At 48.1% G+C, this 20805-nt stretch overlaps 1 protein-coding gene across 1 annotated transcript; it reads right to left on the reverse strand.

Annotated features, from left to right (window-relative positions):
• Positions 1-1067: 1067 nt before the first annotated feature.
• LOC124698553 (F-box only protein 13-like) lies at positions 1068-2673 on the reverse strand. Its single transcript, XM_047231038.1, has 2 exons — positions 2631-2673; positions 1068-2385 (listed from the first exon to the last, which is right to left on the reverse strand). Exon 2 carries the CDS (start codon positions 2359-2361, stop codon positions 1141-1143), a length of 1221 nt encoding a protein of 406 aa, XP_047086994.1. The 5' UTR covers positions 2362-2385; positions 2631-2673; the 3' UTR covers positions 1068-1140.
• Positions 2674-20805: the final 18132 nt, after the last annotated feature.

The raw sequence follows: 20805 nt of genomic DNA on the forward strand, positions 1-20805 counted from the left end.
ACTACAATTGAGTCTGTTTGTTTTCTCCCTTTATTCCCTCTTTTATTTTGCACTTGTTAGATCGGACAGTGGACTGGACGCATGAGATCTTCCGGACCAGAGAAAACAGCTTCTTGCGTACTACAAAGATAAGATTTTAGCCTCCATTGCAAGATTTTCAAGTACTCCTAGGAAACGTTTGTGAGTGAGAGCGATTTTCAGTGGAATCAGATGCTTTGTTCCACCCAACTATCTTTAGATCATTCTAGCCGGAGCAGAAGTGCGAATTTAGTACTATCACGCATTCAAGAACACAAATCAAGAATTTGCCTAATACGACTTGATCCTGTGTTCTTTGACTGATGAATTTTTTTCTTCTGCAAGAAGCCATCTTTACTTTTTCCCTATATAGGGAAGGTTCCTATCTCTGTATTTGCGTTAGATCGCTCGTATATGCTTGGCAATGAACACTGGAATCAATGACTCCCTTTGATTTTCATGAAACACTTGTGACTTTGTGAGTGAGAGCGACCTCTATGGGATCAGATGCTTTGTTCCACCCAACTAGTTTTACATCATTCAAGCCGAAGCAAAAGTGCCAATTTAGCGAAGAAAATAGTATCTCTTCGACCAGATTACACATCCTAGGAAACCTTCTTCACTTCTTCCCTATATACATAGGGAAGGTTCCCAACGCTATATTTGCGTTCTGAAATCTACATGCTATTACCTTCATTCCAAAATATAAGCATGTTTAAAAACTACTACCTTTATTCATAAAAGGATGTCACAAGTTCATCTAAATTTAGATATCTAGATATTTTTTATGTATAGATACATTCGAATTTAGATAAATCTTCAACATCTTTTTATGAACGAAGTGAGTATTATAGCTTTCTAAAAAAAGACCTGTATTGAGAACAGAGGTAGTATTTACATATAGACATCTATTTTGCCTTAGATTGCTAGTGTACTTTTCCATGAACACAAGAATAAAGAACTCGATTTGATTCCATGAAAACACAAAAGGAGATGAGATATGCAAATCAAATATCCATGGCTAAATACATACACATGAAGAAAGCAAACAAACAAGCCAGGAGCAGAACAAAACGGCGCTCCTTAACTAATCAGTAATCACACTGACACACACACACACACTTAGACGTTGATCTCCACCCTAGGCTCGAAGGAGAAGGCGGCCAAGAACTCGTTGACCTCTCCATCGCCATTGATGCACTTGGGCAGCTCCTCCCAGCGGTCGCTTCCCACGTCGCACATGAAGCAGCCGTTGACGTCGCCGGAGCTCACGCAGACCATGACACGGTCGCCGTGGCCGACGCAGTTGATGTCGGCCTTCTTGCCGTAGAACCCGTGCGACATGGCGGGGGGCATGGCGGCCACCTGCCTCCACGCGCCGTCCGCGAACTGCCACAGCCGCAGGCTGGCCGTGTCGAGGTACTCGGAGAGGACGACGGCGTAGGCGGCGCCGTTGCACGCCACGAGGTCGATGGAGTACTCGAAGTGCACGGGGAGGATCCGTGGAAGCTCGGCGAACGTGCGGGTCGCCGTGTCGCACGCGACGACCGTGCCCGAGTGGCCCAGGAAGTACGCCACGGCCTCGCCGCCGCCTGCGCCTCGCTCGGATGGGATGGCCACGGAGGAGTACTGCTTGGACGCGCTGCGCTGCATGTTGGTGGCCACCACGTCGCCGGACTTGCTCAGGAAGTAGACTGTGCTGTCGTCGCCGCCGCCACCGCCACCCTGAGCCGATGCGTCGGTGGTGGAGGTCTCGCTCCTTCGGGCAAGCGCCACGGGGGCCTCCCAGGAGTTCTTGGACGAGTCGAACACCGACATGGACAGGTCAGGGACCTCGCCCGTGAAGAGCGCCACCCGGTAGGGGGAGCCGTACATGGCAATTGCGTGGAGCCGGGGCACGCCGTGGCCCCGCGGCGGCGTGGGGAGCGCGCGGGAGGCGCCGGTGAGAGGGTTGGACACGGACAGCTCGCCAGTGGCCGGTGCCCGGTAGAGGACGAGGCCGCCCGACGCGGCCACCGGCATGGACCCGGGCGCGGCGTGGCAGAGGTTCCAGGAGCGCTCGCCGGCGTCGAAGGCGACAACAGGACGGGGACGCTCGGAGAGCATGAGGAACCACGGGTCGCGGGAGGGGACGCGTGCGCAGGCGTCGAGGAATGTCGGGGACGCGGCGGCCGCGCGCCACTCTCGGCAGACGGCGCGGAGGCGGAAGAAGCTGGCTGGCGGGAGGCGCGCGAGGACGCGCTCCAGCATGTCCTCGTGGATGTCCGCCAGGCCGGGCGGTGGGCACTTGCGCTTCCTGCAGCTGGCCGGCGGCGCCATTGACATCTCCGTGCTCAGCTCCATTCGGCGATGGCTACCACAAGACTGCTGCATTTGGGACAAGAAGAAGCAAGTTAGTAAAAGAATTCGTTCAAATTCTTCCAACATGAAACATCTGTGCACAAGTAGAATCATGGTTAGGTGGAATTCCAAGAAAGCAGACTTATGAAACGGAAGAATTTAGAGCATGGACATCTTGGTTTGAAACCCCAATTAAGAGAAATTTGGTTAAAATGCTCCTGAATTGCAGGAAGAAGAACGAAGCGGGATAAGAATTGGAAGCTGGTGTATACCTCAGAGGGTTGCTCTAGAGTGTGTTGTTGCGATCTGTGGCCTTGCGCCTCTCAGGTCTTCTCGCCGGACCTTTGGTACACGTTTGGGTGGCTTTATATCCGCGCGAAGGCGATGGATAGGAGGCCACTTTTTGTTCGCGTTGACATGCAAAGAAAGAGAGGCCAGGGGCGAGCTTGCGAGTGACACTCAGTGGAGAGCTAGGGAAGGATGGGGCATGGTGCGATGAGCAACGAGGACTGTGAAGTAGAGCAGCAAGCGTGGTTGTGGACTTTGGCGCCGGTAAAATTTTACTTTTCCAATTTCTCAAACAACAAGTTAAATAAATATTATATAATACGTTCGGTACCAAATAGTCTCACACACAAGTAATATCAACAACTATTTATTAAATTTTTTTAGCACACATGCTCATCAAGATCTGAATGAAAACATCCCAGTCATCATAAATTAGCCGAATCCTATTCATCTTGCATCACTAGTTTTCAGAAGATCAAACAACGTGTTCCACCCTCTTCTTCTTCTCTTTCAGTTCTTTCTTTTCATTGTCCCATTTCTTCTTCTTCTCTAGCAGCAACTTCTTCTTCTACTTCCATCTTGCAAATCAATTTTAGATTGATCCTCACAATTTTCATTCAGTTTTACCATGTTTTCCTCCAACAGACGCATCTTATTGACATCCGTCTAGTTCTTCACATCCCCCAATAAGCTGATGTCTTTCTTGTCCACCAATTTTTTTACTTCAAACAAATTTTTAACGAACTCAGCATTTGGAATTTTCTCCTGAATTCAAAAGTTGGTGCTATTCTCATGCCTGCCCCACAAAGTAGATAGTGATGTTGGCATGGTAAATACCACTCAGGATCAACCCACCCACATACCCATAGTCGATACATCTTACAGATATGTATTATGAACAAAATTGAGAAACTCATCACGCTACCAAGTTGAAATAATATCCCACGGTACTTACATTGTGCGGTGAAGACGCATAGAACCGACGTCATGTATTCGTCCCTTTGAAAGCAACAGCTTTCTCCTGCAGACGGCTGTGCATACAACAACATGAGACCGATCCGGGCAGTGGATCCGGGATCGGAAACACCGGTCCATGTTGGGTTGGAGACCATCTACAATGCATAGTCCACCTCATGTTACTACACATCGGTACGCACAAGACTCGTTGGAGTTTTCTCTTCCATTCCAGCTTGTCGGGTGGTGTTGGTGGCAACAGTCTAGCGATGGAGGGTTGTTGCGGCATAGCGTGCAGGGGATGTGGCAACTAGAACTACTGGCCCAGCTTGGGGGTGCTGGTGCGGAGTGTGTTTGGACGGAGCCCCCATAGCATGTTTTGGGATGGGGGGTTTGCGGGCTACCAGTGGGATGCTCCCATGCATTCTTCTGGAAGTCATTATAACCGTTAATCGCCGGGTCATCTTCAGGGTAGATATCCTCATAGCCTTCGACATGCCTTTCGTCGATGTCCTCACGGTGTCTAGATAGCGCCCTTGCCCCGTGCGAGTCTTGAATATGACTATACAAAAAAAATACTATTAGCAAAAAAAACAAACTTGGAAATAGGACCCCAAAGTCCTAATTTCTTTGAAAAAGACACACACATGGACACATGGACACCATGAGATGGAGGTCTTATAGAAGGAAAACCCCTTAACTAGGCGTGAAAAGGATTCAAAATGACTCGGCATTTGCATTGATTCATTGGAAGAATATGCAGTCAACTTGGGAAATTATTGAAGAGCTCCTCGGAAATTCGTGAAGCCCTTGACAATCTGGATACCTCCAACGAAAACGTTCATTGCTTTCGCTACGCAACTCCAAATGATGTGAGTTTTTTTGTTGGAAAATAACTTTTTTTTGTTGTGAAATGTTGGAAAATAAATTTGATGTAGCTTCTATTGTTATACCCCAGTTGCCCCATCTCTCAACTTGATGGGTGCTGGCACAAGGAAAGATTAGAGGAAGTATTGACAACATCAAAATCACTTGAGGCTTGTTGTTATTGATAGCTTAAAACTTGTTGGTGAGAATTTTGGTCTTTATTTTTGTTGGCTTCCTTCAACCTTGTTCCTGAATTCAACCAAATAAAATAACCAATGAAATTTTTAAACATTTTCCACCTGGACTATATTGCGCATGCTTAGTTGGTTGCCTTTAGGACATTGGCACATAATTAGCACAGAATTGAGACTTTTAGGTGGGATAGCAGCAGGCAAAATGCAGGAGGGTTTGGCCTCTGCGTGAATTCCAAGGTCGCATCATATGGATCAAGTAGATCGAGCTAGCACACTGGAAAAAAATAAAAACCTTGACAGGAACACATGGGTGCAAGGACACAGATGCATGTTCTCTCTCCATCTCCATCTCCTTGTACTACTAATCTTGATCTAATCTAGGCGGCCTCGGCAGCTGTCACTTTTCCTTTTGGCCGAAACCCAGCCGAGCTGGTCCCCCGCTGTGTCTATTCTGTTTTACTTGGGCTTCTGTTCATCGACCTAGATTCAACGCTGTACGTACATGTGCTCATGTGCATAACCGTACGTGCTACTTACTGTAATTGTGTAAGAAGACTGGTGCAAGATGTTCATCTACACCAATTTTCTTACTACTAGTATTTCAGGTTGGCAGTCAGGTAAGAGTAACACAGATCGATGATATACTAGCCAGTGTCATGTGAGCAGAAGAGTTCACCCGAGTACTGTAAATTAAGTGTTTGTTTTCTAAACACTTTGACAAGATTCCTTGGTTCTTTTAGCCATGAAAAGAAAATGCAAAAGACATGTAGATGACTAGATGAGTTCAAAGGCTAAAGCAAAGGATTTTTTTTTTAATCTTTTGACGAACATTAGCATTGCACGCACGCACGCTTTGCTTGGCACGGGCTCGAGCACGAGCACGAGCACGAGCATGAAAATAATGAGACGGGCAAGAGAGTGCAGAAAAGCCCCCCCAAAAGCATGCAAGTTTTCATTAACCGAGCTGACTGGAGGAAGCAAGACAACCTGAGCATATTACTTCCTCCTCTGATCCGTAATAACTGCCGAGTGTCTACTACTTCCTCCATCTAAAAATAGGTATCTTACTTTTGCCTGGATATGGATGTAGTATGTAGATGCATTTTAGTTAGAGATACCATCACGACTTGTGCTCGTTTCCCTGCCCCCCCCCCCCATCGCTCTCGCCAGGGCGACTCGGGGTGACCCCTCCCCTAACCCTACCGCCGCTAGGGCATCTCCTCCCCGCGCCGCCGCTGGAGGAAGCTGCCGCGGCTGGGCGTGCTCGCGGCTCTCTCTGGTCCTGGGCGGCGGATCAGGGTAGGGTCTGGTGAGAAGCCATCTTGTGTGCGGGTCTCCAAGTGTGTGGCATCGCGACCCGGCGAGTGGTGGTGGGCTCCTCCGGTGGCATGCCAGGCCGGCGGCGGCGGGTTGGGTTGGGCTGGATGGGGGCAAACCCTAGGCCCTCTCCTCCTTGCCTTCTCCGCGGTGTCGGCGGTCGGCGGTGGAGGGCTAGTTGTTGGGATGCGACGTTACCCAGGCGTGAGCGGTGTCTTCGGACTTCGAGATCTGCGCTTGGTGTCTCCGGCCGGCAACCTTGGCCAGCCTGGAATGGTCGGCGGCGTGGGGGCCTGGCCTGAATAAAGTTGGCGGTCCTAGGGTCTCTCTTGTGCGAAGATGAAGACCTTTCTGAGGCATGCCCTTCTCTATCTGGCCGGTGTGTTGAGTTCTGGAAGGCACCGCCAACGAATGTAACGGTGTTTCTATTGCCTGGAGTTTGCTGGATCGGGTGGTATTCGTTCGTACGCACCCATGTTTTTATTTCGACCATTTGGTTCTGGAGGGAGCGGTACGAAGCTCCGTTCTGTGTTGACATCAAGTGACATTTTGGTTCATGGTGAAGTCAGAAGAAGAAAATATCATGAATGCCCGATTGGAGGACTAGCTAAGGGGGGTTCAAGCCTTTGTGCTGTTGAGTGGCTTGCTTGGTGTTCCGGGCTTTGCAACAATGATATGAATGTGGGGTGGCAGCACAAGTGAAGTTCAGAATCTTACCTTTCAAGGTGAAAAGCCAAGGCCTGGCTTTAACTGGTTATGCCTGGCAATGACCTTGTTGAAGGCATTGCTTTGAGAGCGGGGACTATCTTTAGGGTGAAAACCTCAGATTTTTTATCGGGCGATGACGGCGCTGATGCACCGTTCCCTTCTTGGAGGCGTCGCTTTTGGAGTGTCTGAATTTAGGTGTTATCTTGGTGGTGGATATATCACTGTTGCTAGGGCTGATACTGTAGAGAGATTTTTATTTGTTAGTTTTCCTTTTCTCTTTTTTTTGGATGTGTGCATCCGTACTGACATTAGGCATTGCGTTGTTGCAGAGGCTGGATGTAATTGTTATCTTTTGATATTAATATATTTCCTTTATCGACTAAAAAAATAGATTTAGTTGTTTTAACTAAACTCTCAACATTTATTATGATCCAAGAGTAGAAAAGGAAATTCGAGGCAGGTCTGTGCCGTCCGCACGCACATATAGGGCGGACGTGCCAGCCAACATATGCGATTCATGTCAAAGGCTAGAAGATCAGTATCAGTAGAGGAGGTGAAGCGATGGAAGAGAGAGGGAGAAGGGATGGAATCCATGGCTGACCTTTGTAAAGCAAAAGCGGGAGGAGAGGAGAGGAGAGGAGGCACGCAGACATGCGGTAGGATACAATGCGACGGAAAGCAACAAGGAGACACACGCCAACGCACCATGTTTACACCCTGTCGCTTTCCTCCTCATTTCTTCTTTCTTCCTCCTCCTCTCAAACCTTCTCTCTCCCCTTGCGATGTTCAGTTTTACAGTGCGAGTTCCTCGTAGGGAGGAATCTCTTCTCTACTCTATGCAGCAGCAACTCTATGTATTTTATCCCTCCTTTGTTCTGTTGCCAACCGTGGTTGGGCGGCTGTCGCATCGCTGCTTTTGCTTTGCACAAGTCAAATGGGTGGGGGCTGTCTGCTCCGTATGTCACCGGGACCCGTGCCTGCACGGCTGCAGTACTGTAGAGAACCAACACAATACGGCGATTTGCGCAAAAATAACCCAAAAGTGAAAGAAAAAGCACAGACTAACCCTCCGGCGAAACTATTTCACCAATCTAACCCTTTTGTGTGACGCCCCTCCCACGAACGCCACACATGCACTTGGAATTGCCCAAAACATACTGTGAGACAAATCCTCTGGGACTTAGCCGTTTTGCGAGGCTCGATGTGTGGCGCCGATGCCACGGGCGCCACACTAGCCTGTGTGGCGCCGATGCCACGGGCGCCACACATAGAGGCTCGCGAAAACGGCTAAGGACTTATCGTCCGGAGCCCCTGGATGTTTTCGACCCAATAGTTCATATAAGTTGGCATGTGTGGCGCCGATGCCACGGGCGTCACACTAGCATTTGTGGCGCCGATGGGAAGGGCGCCACACATTGACTTGTGTTAAAAACATGAAAAATCCTACCAAACTCCAACGAGTTACTGAGTACAACATTGGACACAACAAGTAGCAACTTCATGACATACACATATAACACTTCATAGGTCACATTGTAGCACGTAGATTCAAACAACAAGTAGCATTACAGACCATGGTTCGAAATGACATAGGGTTCACAAATCGATACTTATAAATATAGAGTTCACAACAACACGTAGCACATCCTAGTAGCGTCCTCGACGTGCCGTCCTCGCGGGCTGCTTCCGGACGGCCATCCTCTTCGTCCGCTGCCGTGGCTGTTGTTGCTGCTCGCTCTGCCGCTCCCTGCTCCTCGTCCCGCTCCTCCTGCTCCTCCTCCTCCTCCTCCTCCTCCTCCTCCTCCTCCTCCTCCTCATCTCGAAGAGAACGGCTCGTCGTTCCTCATCCTCGACAAATCTGATCTCCGCGGCGGCCCGTCATCCTCCTCAGTGACAACCTTCTTCCCTCGGTTGACATAATCTTCCGGAGTGTACCGGTTTGGAGCCTTGCCCCTTGGCTTCAACTGGTAAGCTGACCGTGGGGCTTGCTTGGAGGTATGCTTTGGAAGTATGCCTTGACTCGGAATTAGGTCGTCCTCGGGAGGAATCTTCACAAACATGAACACATGAGATTACAAAAGTTGAAATTAGTAAGAACATGTTTGACGAGCAACAAAATAGTCCATACCTGCGGTTCTTCGAAGAGGAGGATGTAGGGATTTCGCCTTCGCGGCAACCTAGCAAGTTCGCTAACCGCCGCATCTTTCGTGCAGTTGTTCAGCGTCATGGAACTCATGGTTACAAAGCCACCAGAACATAATAGCGTACATTCAAAGTTGGTGATCATACCTTAATGAAATGCCGCAACGGTCCGACAGGCTTTTCTTCTCTACCGCTCTGGTCCCATATAATCTCGCACTCCTGAGCTGTTTTTTGGATCTCCTCCCGCTGTGACAAACATAGCATACACAATTTAAGCGAGCACATGGCAATCTAGATGATGTACTATTTAGTGAGAGAATCCATTACCACGAAGTTCAGCTCGGAAGCAATAGAAGTCGATCTCCCTCTCGCGAGCAAAGGTGTCGTGCCGGCTTTGCCCAACCTCATCGAACCGGATGGGGTCGTCCAAGATCTCCTCAGGATACGCGTGCTTAACTAACTCGATACGCGTGTTCTCATGGAACCACTCGGAGGTAGTTGTTGAAAGCGGCCAAGTCGTGAGGCACAATCCGCTCGGGGCCAGCATTCCGTACCGCTTCCAAACGAGTGTTGGAACGCCGCGATGTGGCCGCTATGATGGACTCGGCCAATTTGTGATCTTCCTCCGCCGTCGCCTATCAAGCCTCGCAAGAATCAACAAGTTAGTTTGTACCTCTTCTATCAAGAATCTTCCATCGCATGATTCCAGAAGTTTACCTATGAAGCGCCTTGTCCGTGTCTTGCCACAGTGGTGGGCACTCCTGATACAGCCCAAACTGTCTCATCACTCTTTGCGGCTGGTGGTGTTCAACAAGCCACATGCATATGAGTGGGCAGCCGCATACGCCGTAACCGCGCCTCCTCCGTGCACTTGTGGTTGAGGTCAGCCATCCCCGCGCCAATACGGTAGTAGCTACCATATGGCTCCCATTCCACCCGCAGCATACAAATATTTAGAACATGCCAAGTAGAATCAATCAAAACGAGGATTGCAACTCCGCAGAGTGATCGGTTACCCGCTTCGACGGTAAGAGTGTCCAACTCCGCAGTTGTACCGCCTCGTACATGACCATTGGATCGCTCGTCATCTCCGAGACATTGTCCCAAAGGTATGCCCAAGTGGGCTCCCGATCAGGAAAGTGAGGGTGATGAGGCCATGGCCTCTCGGTGAGTGTCCTAGGCCGCCCAACTGATAGGCGGTCCCAGCTCCATACGGAAAGTAGGAGCATGCATCCACCAATACCGCTGCTCCCAGTCCTGCGACAAGCTTCGTCCAACTGCGTACATAAGACATTTGGTTACTACTTTGTCTAGCACACTACTATAGGAAAATAGTACATAGAACAAATCATCACCTGCCGGTAGAGGTAGGCAAGTGCCGCTGTTCCCCAACTCCACCGGTTGTCCAACACCGTAAGCGCCTTCGACCAACACCAATGGGCCAGCTTCCCCCACCGTCGGGAAAGAGAGTCCTCGAAATCATGTACCATAAGTACATGCGGGCGTACGTCCTCCGAGTGTCCTCGTCGGCCTCTTCCGGGCATTCTCCAAAGTTAGTCCTGATCCATTCGAAAGACGCGCCGGCGGGAACTCTCTTCTTTGGTTCTGTTGGCAGCGGAGGAGCCCTGCCAATAAGCGCCTCCATCTGCTGGCGCCACCCATCAGAAGCTGTGTTCATACACAGTGGCTCGCCCTGAATAGGTAGTCCAAGGATCATGGAAACATCCTGGAGAGTAGGGGCCATCTCGCCGGCCCTTGATAGCGTGTATTTCACACGTTCGTTGGGCAACCCCAAGAGGAAGGTATGATGAGCACAGCAGCAAGTTTTCCCTCAGAAAGAAACCAAGGTTTATCGAACCAGGAGGAGCCAAGAAGCACGTTGAAGGTTGATGGCGGCGGGATGTAGTGCGGCGCAACACCGGAGATTCCGGCGCCAACGTGGAACCTGCACAACACAACCAAAGTACTTTGCCCCAACGAAACAGTGAGGTTGTCAATCTCACCGGCTTGCTGTAACAAAGGATTAACCGTATTGTGTGGAAGATGATTGTTTGCAGAGAAAACAGTAAAAACAAGTATTGCGAGCAGATTTGTATTTCGAGTAAAGAGAATTGGACCGGGGTCCACAGTTCACTAGAGGTGTCTCTCCCATAAGACGAACAGCATGTTGGGTGAACAAATTACAGTTGGGCAATTGACAAATAAAGAGAGCATGACAATGCACATACATATTATGATGAGTATAGTGAGATTTAATTGGGCATTACGACAAAGTACATAGACCGCCATCCAACTGCATCTATGCCTAAAAAGTCCACCTTCAGGTTATCATCCGAACCCCCTCCAGTATTAAGTTGCAAAGTTACAGACAATTGCATTAAGTATGGTGCGTAATGTAACTAGTGACTACATCCTTGAACATAGCACTAATGTTTTATCCCTAGTGGCAACAACACAACACAACCTTAGAACTTTCGTCACTCGTCCCGTGTGTCAATGCGGGCATGAACCCACTATCGAGCATAAGTACTCCCTCTTGGAGTTAAAAGCATCTACTTGGCCGGAGCATCTACTAGTAACGGAGAGCATGCAAGATCATAAATAACACATAAGCATAACTTCGATAATCAACATAACAAGTATTCTCTATTCATCGGATCCCAACAAACGCAACATATAGAATTACATATAGATGATCTTGATCATGATAGGCAGCTCACAAGATCCGACAATGATAGCACAATGGGGAGAAGACAACCATCTAGCTACCGCTATGGACCCATAGTCCGGGGGTAGACTACTCACTCATCACTCCGGAGGCGACCATGGCGGTGTAGAGTCCTCCGGGAGATGGTTCCCCTCTCCGGCAGGGTGCCGGAGGCGATCTCCAGGGGCCCCCGAGATGGGATCGGCGGTGACGGCGTCTCGGTAAGGTTTTCCGTATCGTGGCTCTCGGTACTCGGAAGTTTCGTCACGGAGGCTTTAAGTAGGCGGAAGGGCAAGTCGAGAGGGGGCACAGGGGCCCCGGATGACGGGCGGCGCGGCCAAGGGGGGGCCGCGCCGCCCTAGGGTTTGGCTCCCCCGTGGCCCCACTTCCTTTCGTCTTCGGACTTCCGGAAGCTTCGTGAGAAAATAGGCCTCTCGGGCTTTTATTTCGTCCAATTCCGAGAATATTTCTTTACTAGGATTTCGAAACCAAAAACAGCAGAAAACAAGAATCGGCACTTCGGCATCTTGTTAATAGGTTAGTTCCAGAAAATGCACGAATATGACATAAAGTGTGCATAAAACATGTAGATAACATCAATAATGTGGCATGGAACACAAGAAATTATCGATACGTTGGAGACGTATCAGCCCTCAAGTGGAAGGTGTGAGTCACCGGCCTCCACCGGTCGACAAGGGCGGTGAGTGCCGAGGGGTTCATGTGTGGCCCCCCACGGCTTACAAGGGATATGAACGGCATAAGACCGGTAGGGCCGGATGAACTCCGTGTACCTCTCGTCATACGGTATATCCGTTGTGCCATGGTAACGAATCTTCAAAGGGTGAAGATCCGTTCCCCTCTCCGTCATATGAACAGCCCGGTGCATCCTGTCGTACTCTTCATCCAGAAGCCACACCATCCTACATGTTTACACAACCATATTATGAGTCATTCCACTAACAAAAAATGAGCAACACATACATGAGAGTTCATATTCAAATACATGAGAGTTCCATACATACACACATACATTCATATCTAGGGTTCCAACAAATATTTGGTTCAAATATGAGTTATTCCATCACAAATAGTAGACATTTCAAGACATACATACATAGAATTTGAACAAATACATAGCCATTTTATATCTACATAGCCAAATCTAGGGTTCATATCCAAATCCACCAACATATCCAAATCTAGGGTTCATATCCAAATCCACTAACATATCTAGGGTTCCTACGCATACACATTCAACACTTACATAGCCATTTTATATCTACATAGCCAAATCTAGGGTTCATATCCAAATCCACCAAATCCACCAACAATAGTGGACGAATCAGAGGGAATCGAAGGGGAATACCTTGAGGAATGGAGGAGGAAGGACTTGGCCGGATAGATCTGACGATTCCTTGGTCGATTTGGTGGGGGGGCCGAAGGGGAGGCGGGCGGCGGCGGCGGTTGGGGAGAAGAAGCAGAGAGGAAGAGAAAGAAGAAAGAGAGGGTCGGGCTGGGCGCGGGCGCGGGCGCCACACTTAAGTGGATGTGTGGCGCCCGTGGCATCGGCGCCACACATCGAGCCTCGCAAAACGGCTAAGTCCCGCAGGATTTGTCTCACAAGTATGTTTTGGGCAATTCCAAGTGCATGTGTGGCGCCGTTGGGAGGGGCGCCACACATGCCGCCACGTCGGATGGGCGCACCGGCCTCGGCCGGCGAGGGGGCCACGTCGGCTGGGACAGTGGCGCCGGCAGGAGGGGAGCCACATGGGCATGTGTGGCGCCCGTGGGAGAGGCGCCACACAAAAGGGTTAGATTGGTGAAATAGTTTCGCCGGAGGGTTAGTCTGTGCTTTTCTTTCACTTTTGGGTTATTTTTGTGCAAATCGCCACACAATACCAGGTGGCTCCCATTTTTCTGTATCCATCCGGTATGTGACCTAAATTCTTTTACCCACAACTAGGTTACTGGCAGCGGCAATGAAAAATGTTTTCATTTTAATGTAATTCCACCGCTACTAGAACAATTATGTGCATCATGTGCATTTTCATACAAATGTGAGTTGATTTCGGTACATGTAATGGATAATTGGCATCTCTTGAAGTGCTTGGATCTGTTTACTGAGTACATGTGATGATATGGACCTCTCAAATTTGATCTGTTCATCCTCATGAGTGCACCGAATTTCCGCAACTGTTGAACGGCATAATATTTAGTGTAACTCTTAGTGTTTTAGTTTGAGTAGATGATCGTGACAAACTTGCTATAGAATTGGTGCAAAATGGTTTTTTTGTGTGGATTAAAGGACACTATATACTATGAAACTGGGAGTGTGGATTTCTTTGACAATTGCTCCACTCATACTTTTTCACTTCTGCGGGTTGAAGATTTCCTTGAGTAAGGAGGACATGAGTGGACAACGAGAACATCTTTCTATATTTGCCTTCCCCATCTCGAAAAGATCTCAAAGATGGTCTATGTTACATTGAGCCTGATTCTCACATCCTTGCAATCACAACACATGTTGAAAGATGAGAAAATATTGTGTTTGATGGTGGATCACACCAATTTCCTCAAAGGTCTTCGGGGAGAAGTTGTTGTACAAATTCCAACTGAATTTGAGATCCCACATGCAGTAGTGAATGCAAATGTAGAGGTTCAGGTTTAGGACCAAGAGTTCATTGGGAGAAAACGAATGCCGCGGTAGTACACCCTCCTGCCCGTCTCGGGCATGCCAGAAAAGAATAGGAGGAAAACTCCCAAAGAAAATGAGAAAGATGGAGTGAAATTCTTAACAAATTAGGCATGTCAATGCATTGTCCAGTATGTGAAGACTCCAACCACAACATTAAAAGGGCATGCCAAATGGGTCTCGGAGCAGAAAAATGTTGATACAAACCTAAAGAGACAAGAGGAGATGCGAGCACGAGCGCTTAAAATTGTCGCAAACGTAGGTGGTTATGCGCGAACTTACCGATGTCTAGGCTTGTGTCATTTCGTCGTAATTAAAGTAAAGGTTTTATACCATTTAGTCACGATTTGCAAGAAGATGTGTGAAAAATGCACCTGAATGGCCAATTGTTGTATATCTAGTGCAATTACCTCTTTTTCTTTTGACATGCAACTCCACTGTTCATCTAACTTAGTGTCAGTGGCCACAATTGACATGTACAGTGCTCGCTAGATCTTCAAGCCAAAGCAACAACTCCCTCCGGTTTAAAATAATTGTATAAAATAAATGTATCTAAGCTTATTTTAATATGTACATAGAACTATTTTAAATATTCCCTCCGTTTCAAAATATAAGGCATCTAAGAATTAGCTAAAAGTCGACTTTCTAAGTTTGACCAAGTTTTATATACAAAGAACGTGAACAATTATAACACTGGATCAACATCTAAATATTCACCAGAAATTATATGTTTTAATATGCTCATTCAACATTATAGATGTAGATTTGTTTCTAAATATTTAGTTAAAGTTTGTAAAATTTGATTTTTAACTGATTTTTTGGCTCCTTATATTTTAGAAATGGAGGAAGTAATTATTTTGAATTGCTTATTTCAGCTGGACCGATAAAATCTACTATATCTCGTCGACGGGGTAAGGTAATTGAGGGGTCGCATCTAGATCTTGGGCGGTTATGGATTGGAAACAGTTGATTAAAATAGGTTTTGGCAGGGCGCTGGGAGGCAGAGATCTCGAGGCAGGGAAGACACGCACGCAGCACAGCAGCAGCGGTTGCATCCATCCATCCAGATCCAGAGCGTGCGCGTCAGGCCTGCCGTCGCGGGCCCCGTCCTGCCCCCTGCAGCTGCAGCCTGCGGCGACCGAGTTAACATGATGCGCAGCACGCACTACCCTCTGTGCCTCTACACTTGTGTTGAGTACAAATCGCAGCGTAAATATGAATGTTTGTACTGTACTACAAGTTAACACTCCAGTCGTAGCAGCTATGATATGATAAACAAGTAGGAATATTTCTGCTCTGCTGCTCGAGGTCCAGCCCCGGATGGTCGGTCAGGCCACCGAAAGTTTTCAACGCTTGTATCATGGGACTTGCAGTTGCCAGAACCAGCCATCACTTGTTTTAAAACTATATAATTTTCGGTCAATGTGTTGCCTTGCCTAGGATACTTCTACCTCAATCTCAAGGTTTAAAACATATATTTTTTTAAATGTTAAACTAAATAAAGTTTGATCAAACGTTTAGAAAAATCTATCAACAAATATGATATTTTGTAGATGACATATAAAAAATATATTTTATTATCTATCTAATGGTATTAGTTTTGTAGTTTGTATTGTAATATTTTTTGATAAAAAATTAGTCAAATTTGACGTAGTTTGATTTTCTAAAAATAATGTAAGCCTTAAGCATTGGGATGGAGGTAGTATTGTACTACTCTACTGGTCCATTATTTTCCCCTCCCTCTCTCAAGAATGATCTAAGAGTCTTCCCTTTGACACCGGGCCGATCCCATGTCCTCTTTATCAGATTAGTCGGCCGGAGTTGGATAGGGAGATGCGCCGGAGAATGTAGGTCATGTAGTTTCGGCGATTTGCCGTTAGAGGACTTCATGACAAGTTGTTCGAGAGGAGCTTTCGATCTCGGCAGCTAGATCTGCAGTATTCTAGGGTCCTCCTCCTCACCTTAGTGCTCCTATGGCTGGAGCTAGGGATGGAGGGGAGGGCCACCATCTCCTTGAAATAAGTTGTCTTCCTCAGCAACCTTGTGACAGAAGTTGTGAAGCCTCTCCTGGTCGGCCATGGTGGCGAGGTTTAGAGGCTTATTCGACAAGCGATGATGTGCCAAGATGCTATCCTGGCCGGCAGTGGTGGTGAGGAGGAGTGTACAAACGACGTCGTATCCTCCGCATCGACAAGGTACTGTTGTTGCCCTCATGTGGCGGGTTCTATTGTTGCAGAGCTTCGGATCATGCAAGCTCGAGTTCCTTCTCCTCTTTCAAGTTGTCATGGTGGTGGCGAGAAGCGGGAGGAAGGAGTGATTTTTCTGTTTGATCCTAGGGCACTGCAGGAAGGCGAGGGCGGAGCTCATTTGCGCCCTCTGAAAGCTGCGACTTGTGGAGATCCCAAGCAAAGGCATGAACGTCGACGCTATCCATAGCCTGCGACGGCGCTCCATGCTTGGTTGAAGCCGAGCTCCTTCTCCCTCCATATGCGGAGGATCTTCGATCTGAGCCTGAGAGGCAACACCGACTCCACTCCAAGTGGTTTGGTCCCCGATGGTGGTGCTGGTGCCCGGGCCTTGAGGTCACCAACGACCGACAATGATGATGAAGGGCCCGATTGCGTTTTATGTATATCTTCAGATGTCCTTTGTGCTATTTCCAAGGAATGGCTTGTAATTTCTATATACTTTAGGTCCTTGATGTAATTATGTGGCCCCAACTTTAATAGTGCAGTTTCTAGCCCTTTCCCCGTTTTTTTAAAAAACCTCTACTGGTCAAGTATCGTCCCTTGAAAAGAAAAACGAGCTTAAAATAGTACCTTCATTTCGAAATATAAGTTTTTTAAAAACGTAAAAGGTTTATAATTCAGAATGTAGGCCCTTGTTCTTAGATATAAGGTGTATAGTTTTATGAGAAAAAAATCTACTCCGTAAAATACAGTGTATTGCATTGCACCATTGTCTACATAACTTTTTTTTGAGGATTAATTATATTTTTTTATCTGATGCAAACTTTTTAATTTTCTCACGTTAACTGGGATACTCTCGCCCAAATCTGATGTACTTTTTCCTTCACATACGTTTTTTTAGTTTTCGTGTTAAAAGCTACAGTATACACCTATAAACGGAGGGAGTAATATTTCCCGTTCTTAAACTATCCCTCGGTTTTCTCTCGTACACCCTCTGACACAGCTTAAACATTGCAATATTCGTCCATGCGGGCACTTGTTTTTTGAAAAATTCCGGTACCGGCATAGGTCCAGTCCAGTGGTATCACATCAGCCCATGGGAAGACAGAGGCGTCGAGCCAAGGCTTTCAAGAAACCGAGAAAGATGCAGGCAGCATCTTCTCTGGAGTACGCATTACCCGAAACTCGAAACAAAATAAAGAGAGAAATGGGAAGACCCGCCGGACCTGTCTCTGCCTCTGCCTGCTCGCAGTGCTGAAGCGTACCGGTAAAAGCAGCAACCTGCCGGCTGTTGTTGACCAGAGAGGCAGAGACCACAGGTCTCCGGAAATTCAATTCGGCTCCCGGATGCGTATGCTCCTTCTAACAAAAAAAACATATTTTGAAATGTCAAAAAATTTGGATAAAAAATTCTACATGTACATCTCCATAATGTATGTGCATTCGCTAAGTTTCACGAAAAATCAATATTTTTTGTGGTCTATGTAAAAAGGAGAAACTTTATCTTGTGAAAAGCATTATTTTTAGCACTGAATTTTGTCTTTTTTACAGGCGTCACATGATAAGTCGATTTTTTATGAAACGACTTTGTGAGCGCGTAGCACGTGAAGATGTACGTACAAATTTTTTGTTTCAATTTTTTTGAAATTTAAAATGTACATAAGATGCATTTCAATATATAGGGAGCATATGCACCCATGTTCCAAAACACCACTCCCCACAGGTCTCCTACTTCCTTAATTTTATCAAGTCTAACCAAAAAAGTATACTGTAGAAAAATATCGATGTTTATAATAGCAAATGTATATAACATGAAAATATACTTTAAGATGATTCTGATATTGTAGATGCTACAATATATTGTAAGTGTTGATGTTTATTTTAAAATATTTGATCAATTTTTTTTTTTGACCGGGACTACGGCAGGCTTAGAGCATCTCCAGTCGCGTCCCCCAAACCGTCCCCCAAAGCGATTTGGGGCGCGCCGGACAAAAAAAGCGTTCCAGCCGCGTCCCCCAAAGCCCTTTTTCGTCCGGCGCGCCCCCATTCGGTGTCCGGCGCCCCGAGCCCGTCCCCGTCCCACGTGGGACGCACCGGGACGCCGGACACAACGAAAAGCGAGGCGGGAGTGGCGGGGCCGACCCGTCGGCCGGCACAATTAATTTAAACCTAACCGTCGCCTACCTCGCGACGGAAGTTATTGGCGCGCAGCCGACGGTGCGCTTCCCGCGAGAGGGCACGGCGACGCGTCCCGTCGCGCCTAGCTCGCGTGCCGGCGTTAATGAGCGCCACCGCTCCTCCGCCTCTCTCCGGCCTATAAAAGGGCGCCTCTCATCGTCCCTCTCACACACAAACCCTAGCGCCTCTCTCCCAAACCCTAGCCGCCACCATCTCTCAACAAGACTCGACGCCATGTCTGGTAGAGGCGGAGGCGGACCTCGCGGCCGCGGCCGTGGTCGTGGTCGTGGTCGTGGCCGCGCGCGCAGCTGAACGCTCGCCGTCGCCTTCCACGCCGCCGCCTTCATCATCGTCGGAGATGGACGTGGAGCCGGACGTCCCGTTCGAGTTCGTCCACGTCCTCAAGGGCGACCCGCGCGGCATCCGGAGGCTGCCGGACTCCTTCGCCGAGTACGTCGGCGGCGTACGCCCGCGCACGATGCATCCGCGGGAGCATTCGTGCGGCTACCGCCGGTGGATCGTCAAGGCGATCTACGACGCGCGCGGCAAGATGTACTTCAACATCGGCCGGGAGAAGTTCGCGCGCCACCACAGCCTCCAAGCCGGCTTCATCCTCGTGTTCTCCTACTTCGGCAACGAGGGACATGAGCGTCAAGGTCTTCGACGAGAGGCGCCGCCTCCGGGACTACCACGTCGACAGGGGACGACGACAGCGACCGACGAGGAGGACGACCGAATGAGTGTTGTTTCTTCGCAGCGAAAACGTGCACGGAGGTTTCCGCCTGTTCGCCTCATCGGTAGAACCAACAAGGGCACCATCCTCCCGCTGGATTTTCCAGCTTAGGTGATCGGGTGTGCCCTCGAGTGTTCTTTCTTAGCAGCGAACACACGAAACCTTCGATGCACGGCCTAGTTAGGTTTAGTTTCTTTGCAATATTTTATATTTGTGTCCACCATGGTTCAAACTATGTATTAGTTTGTGGAAAACCATGTTCCAAACCGTGTTTTCGTGTAAACCACGTTCCAAATTATGTATTAGTTTGTGGAAATTGAAATAAAAATGCCGTAAAAAATTATTTTAAATGTTTGGGGGCGGCGTTTGGGGGACGCGGGCCGGGAGCGACGTCCCCCAAACGCGGCACGAACGAAACACGTCCCCCAAACGCTCGATCCGGCGCGGTTTGGGGGACGGTTTGGGGGACGCGACTGGAGATGCTCTTACGCCTTCCTGAACCATTTTATATCAATGCTAAAAAAAGCAGCAGGATCCAATACAAATTTTTAGAGGACAAAGAGGGAGAAGACCTAGCGGATCAAGGGGGTTCATAGTTATTACACCAAGTAATCAGAGTAGCAGAGGAGGCAGGGGTAGAGCATCTAAAAGCCCACAACCTAAGATCTTCGATACATCTGCGGACAACCAGGAAGAGTGGTTTCGTGGAGGGAGTTGAAGATGAGAGTGTTCCGCCTTTTCCGGATACTCCAAGCGATGGCGGTGGCGACAGAGGAAACATATATTTGATCACATTTTACAACATTGAACTCTGAATAAACCCATAATGCAAAATAATTGTGAAAAGAGAGAGCACTAGCACTAGCAACATTGTAGACGGACACACGGATAAATTTAGTATTGTATTGTACTGCAGAACAACTCTTGTCAACTCTTGTTGGATCGTTGCTGCCTGATTAATCCACCGAGGACACTAGTACCTAGTACTACTGATATTGTTCCTTGGTGATGAGAGAACTGCTGACTAAACCGGCCTGCCAATGGATCAGTCGCCGGATACGGCTGTTTGTCAGCACAGAGTGACCTCTTGGTGATTCAGCGGTTTGACTGCAAAGTTTTCAGTGGAGACCAAACAGCAGTAGAATGCACGGAGCGCATTCATGGAAACGCACAGCGTACGTGTTGACCATCGGCCGATAACCAGCTCACTAGTACAGTACTATGCTAAGCTATGTCGTGAATCGCCTCAGTTATTTTCTTGTCAGTTACCGTATAATTTGCGATCACACCACATTTACATTTCAAATTGTCAGCTGTGACATACTTTACTAAGGGCATCTCCAGCAGACCGACGCATATTTATGTCCGTTTGCGTCGGGCACGGATACAAAAAAACGTCTGTATGTCCGCATGCGTCTGCCCTTTCTCCAGCGGCAGAGACAACATTTATTTGACCGCATGGGCTGATTAGAGAGGAG

The sequence above is a fragment of the Lolium rigidum genome, chromosome 3, assembly GCF_022539505.1.
Source record: "Lolium rigidum isolate FL_2022 chromosome 3, APGP_CSIRO_Lrig_0.1, whole genome shotgun sequence".
NCBI classification, from domain to species: Eukaryota; Viridiplantae; Streptophyta; class Magnoliopsida; order Poales; family Poaceae; genus Lolium; species Lolium rigidum.